This window comes from Kryptolebias marmoratus, linkage group LG22 (assembly GCF_001649575.2).
Source record: "Kryptolebias marmoratus isolate JLee-2015 linkage group LG22, ASM164957v2, whole genome shotgun sequence".
Classification (NCBI taxonomy): Eukaryota; Metazoa; Chordata; class Actinopteri; order Cyprinodontiformes; family Rivulidae; genus Kryptolebias; species Kryptolebias marmoratus.
This window is the reverse complement of record NC_051451.1, coordinates 29,309,601-29,312,284: the sequence shown is the minus strand read 5'-3', so window position 1 is coordinate 29,312,284 and position 2,684 is coordinate 29,309,601. Positions and strand designations below refer to the sequence as shown.

The 2,684-nt window shown below is 48.5% G+C and overlaps 1 protein-coding gene across 3 annotated transcripts in view; it reads left to right on the top strand.

Annotated features, from left to right (window-relative positions):
- The first annotated feature begins 1,930 nt into the window (after nucleotides 1–1,930).
- The window catches only part of LOC108246561 (inositol polyphosphate-5-phosphatase A), a 171,753-nt gene continuing 170,999 nt past the window's right edge, over nucleotides 1,931–2,684 (top strand). For all 3 annotated transcript variants that reach the window (XR_005232672.1, XM_037973684.1, XM_037973683.1), the window contains exon 1: nucleotides 1,931–2,455. Coding sequence is in view for 2 of the 3 variants with exons in the window: in XM_037973684.1 (XP_037829612.1) it covers nucleotides 2,378–2,455 (78 nt within the window). In the remaining variant the exon portion in view is untranslated. The remainder of the gene's footprint in view (nucleotides 2,456–2,684) is intronic.

Sequence of the window (2,684 nt, the reverse complement as noted above, 5' to 3'; positions counted from 1 at the left end):
AGGAGGACAAGGAGGACCAGGAGGACAAGGAGGACCAGGAGGACGAGGAGGACGAGGATGACGAGGAGGACCAGGAGGACGAGGAGGACGAGGAGGATCAGGAAGACGAGGAGGACGAGGAGGACGAGGACACTCACCGTGCTTCGTCCTCACAGCTGGATGGAAACAGTTCACACAGATGGACCTAAATATTAACTGAGTTCATCTGAGTTCTTAATAAAAACGTTTCTTTGACTCGTTTGCAGCGTTTTTCTGTTCAGGGTTGGAAACATCAGTTACTTCCAGCTTCATGCTTCAGATTTTTGGCTTCAGATGGTGAAAAGCAAAACAAACATATCAAATTATATCAGTTTTTATCAAATTATATCAGTTTATTAAATCAAATTAAATCAAACATATCAAATCAAACTCTCTGATTCCGCCTGAAACTCCAGCAGAACTTTGTAAAAATTTAAAAAGAGTAAATAGAACCAGAGAAAGGGTAAAGCTGCAGTCAGAGGCTCATCGTGGTCACCGTGGTAACCACACACCCGTGTCTGTCACTCCCTGACCAGCAAGTTAATGAGAGGCAGACAGAAGCAGCCTGAAAAATAAGCCTCAAACAAACAGTCGCTGTGAAAACTATAAGTCGGATCTGAAAAGTGTTGCAGGTTCTTGTTTGGAATTTCTTTTTGTTTTCTACCAACAAGATCCAGGAGGAAACCTCGGAACGGGACAGGAGTTGTTTATGAATACATCTGGAAATGATCAGGAAAACCTCCCACTGCCCTAAAAACAGCGATGACTCTTTACTGGACGAACTTTTTGTGGTTCTCTTTAGAAAACATCTCAGATTCTTGCAGTTTCCACAGAAAGTTTGACCTGAAAGGTTTCCGAACAGAATAAAAAGAGTCAGACAGACGTAAAGAACAGTAACAATGAAGCTGTTCCATTTCTGAAAGCTAAGAGGAAATAATTTAGTCTTTCTTTTCTGATCTTTTTCAGGAGAAGACGAGGAGGAGGAGCTCGTCCTCCAGGATCTCTGGTGACAGCAGCCATTTTCACATCATCAAACTTCCTGTAAAATCAGAAGAAGGAAGTCCTCTGGCTGTCAGAAAGCCCGGTCTGCTCCGGTCAGAGGTCCGATCAGAACCAGCCGCCCTGCAGCAGCTCCACTTTATTCCCAAGTTAAAGAGAACTGGAACTTCTGAGAGGAAACAGGATTTTTGGGTGATTCTTTTCAGGTTAGTGTTGAACCAAGTGGAGAAATAGAACTTAGCTCCAAACGTCTGATGAAACATCTGAACAAAGCTAAACTAACTGTCAGGATGAGGAACCGATCTGTAACCATGGAAACGGGTAAGGAACCGTTCTCCTGCCTCCAACACATCAGAGCTGAGCTGCAACAGAAGAAGATTATCTTCAGCACAATCAGTGGATCTGTTCCAGATCTGATCCAAACAGAACGCAGCGTTCTTCAGCCCCGGGGTTCCTTCTCATCTGAACTCATCAGAACTGTTGCTCAACAGAAAACAGAACCAAACTGTCTGCAGCTGGGACAACCACAGGAGACAGTTTGATGCATCTGTTGATCAAAAGGGTTTTTATTTTATTTTTAAAGGACAGAAGCTAAAAGCTAAAAGGTCCAGAAGCAGATTTTAGATCCGTGTTTTTCTGTGGGAACAACTTTTAAAAATAAAGGTGAAAAATTCAAAGTCTAAACGTTGCTTTCACACATAAATGATGAAAATAACACAAAGTTTATGAGACTAGCAGGAATGTTGACTCAGCATTTTATCGAGGAAACGCTGACTCAGCAGACCCCTGCCCTGTCCGATAATAGGCTCCGCGCTGCAGCTCCGGTGCGCTGGCCCTTTAAGACAGGCCGCGTTTCCATTGGCGCTGTGACGTCAGAGCCGCGCAGCTCCGCAGCCAATCCCGTGGTCCCGCTGAAGCCTGTGGTCCTGGCGGAGCGTCCTGCGTTAGGAGGGACACTTTTCCAGCTCTAAAAGCCGTCGGGAAGCCGCCCGTGGCTGAAATGAAGCGGGTTCAGTCCGAGGATTAAAAACGCAAAGTTGAGGATGCCTCTGCGCGGGAAAAAGTAGCGACAGAAAGCCTCCGGAGGAGCAGCGCCGCCTCTAACGGACCTTCAGATGCAGAACCTCCGCCGCTGCTGAAAAACATGCTCCCCCAGCCGAGTCACCTCCTCCCCGGCTCCAGGCGCTCGCTCCCCGCCTTGTAACCGCTCCTCCTGACGGTCCTCGGCCTCCGCCGGCCCGGGTTGCTGTTTCTACGGTTTTGAGCGGAGAAACTCGGCTGAACGAGTGTCCTCCTCCTCCTCATCTCCTCTTCCTCCACCTCCTCCACCTCCTCCTCCTCCGCAGGCAGCGGGAGAATCATGGCAGGGAAGCTGACAGCAGCGCAGGGAACCGGGATCCTGCTGGTGACGGCCAACGTTGGATCTCTGTTCGAGGATGTGAGTCTGCTGACAAAACACTCTGCTCACCCCACAACACTCCTGTCTGCTCACCCCATAACACTCTGCTCACCCCACAACACTCCTGACCGCTCACCCCACAACACTCCTGTCTGCTCACTCCACAACACTCCTGTCTGCTCACCCTATAACACTACTGTTTGCTCACCCCACAACACTCCTGTCTGCTCACCCCACAACACTCCTGTCTGCTCACCCCATAACACTC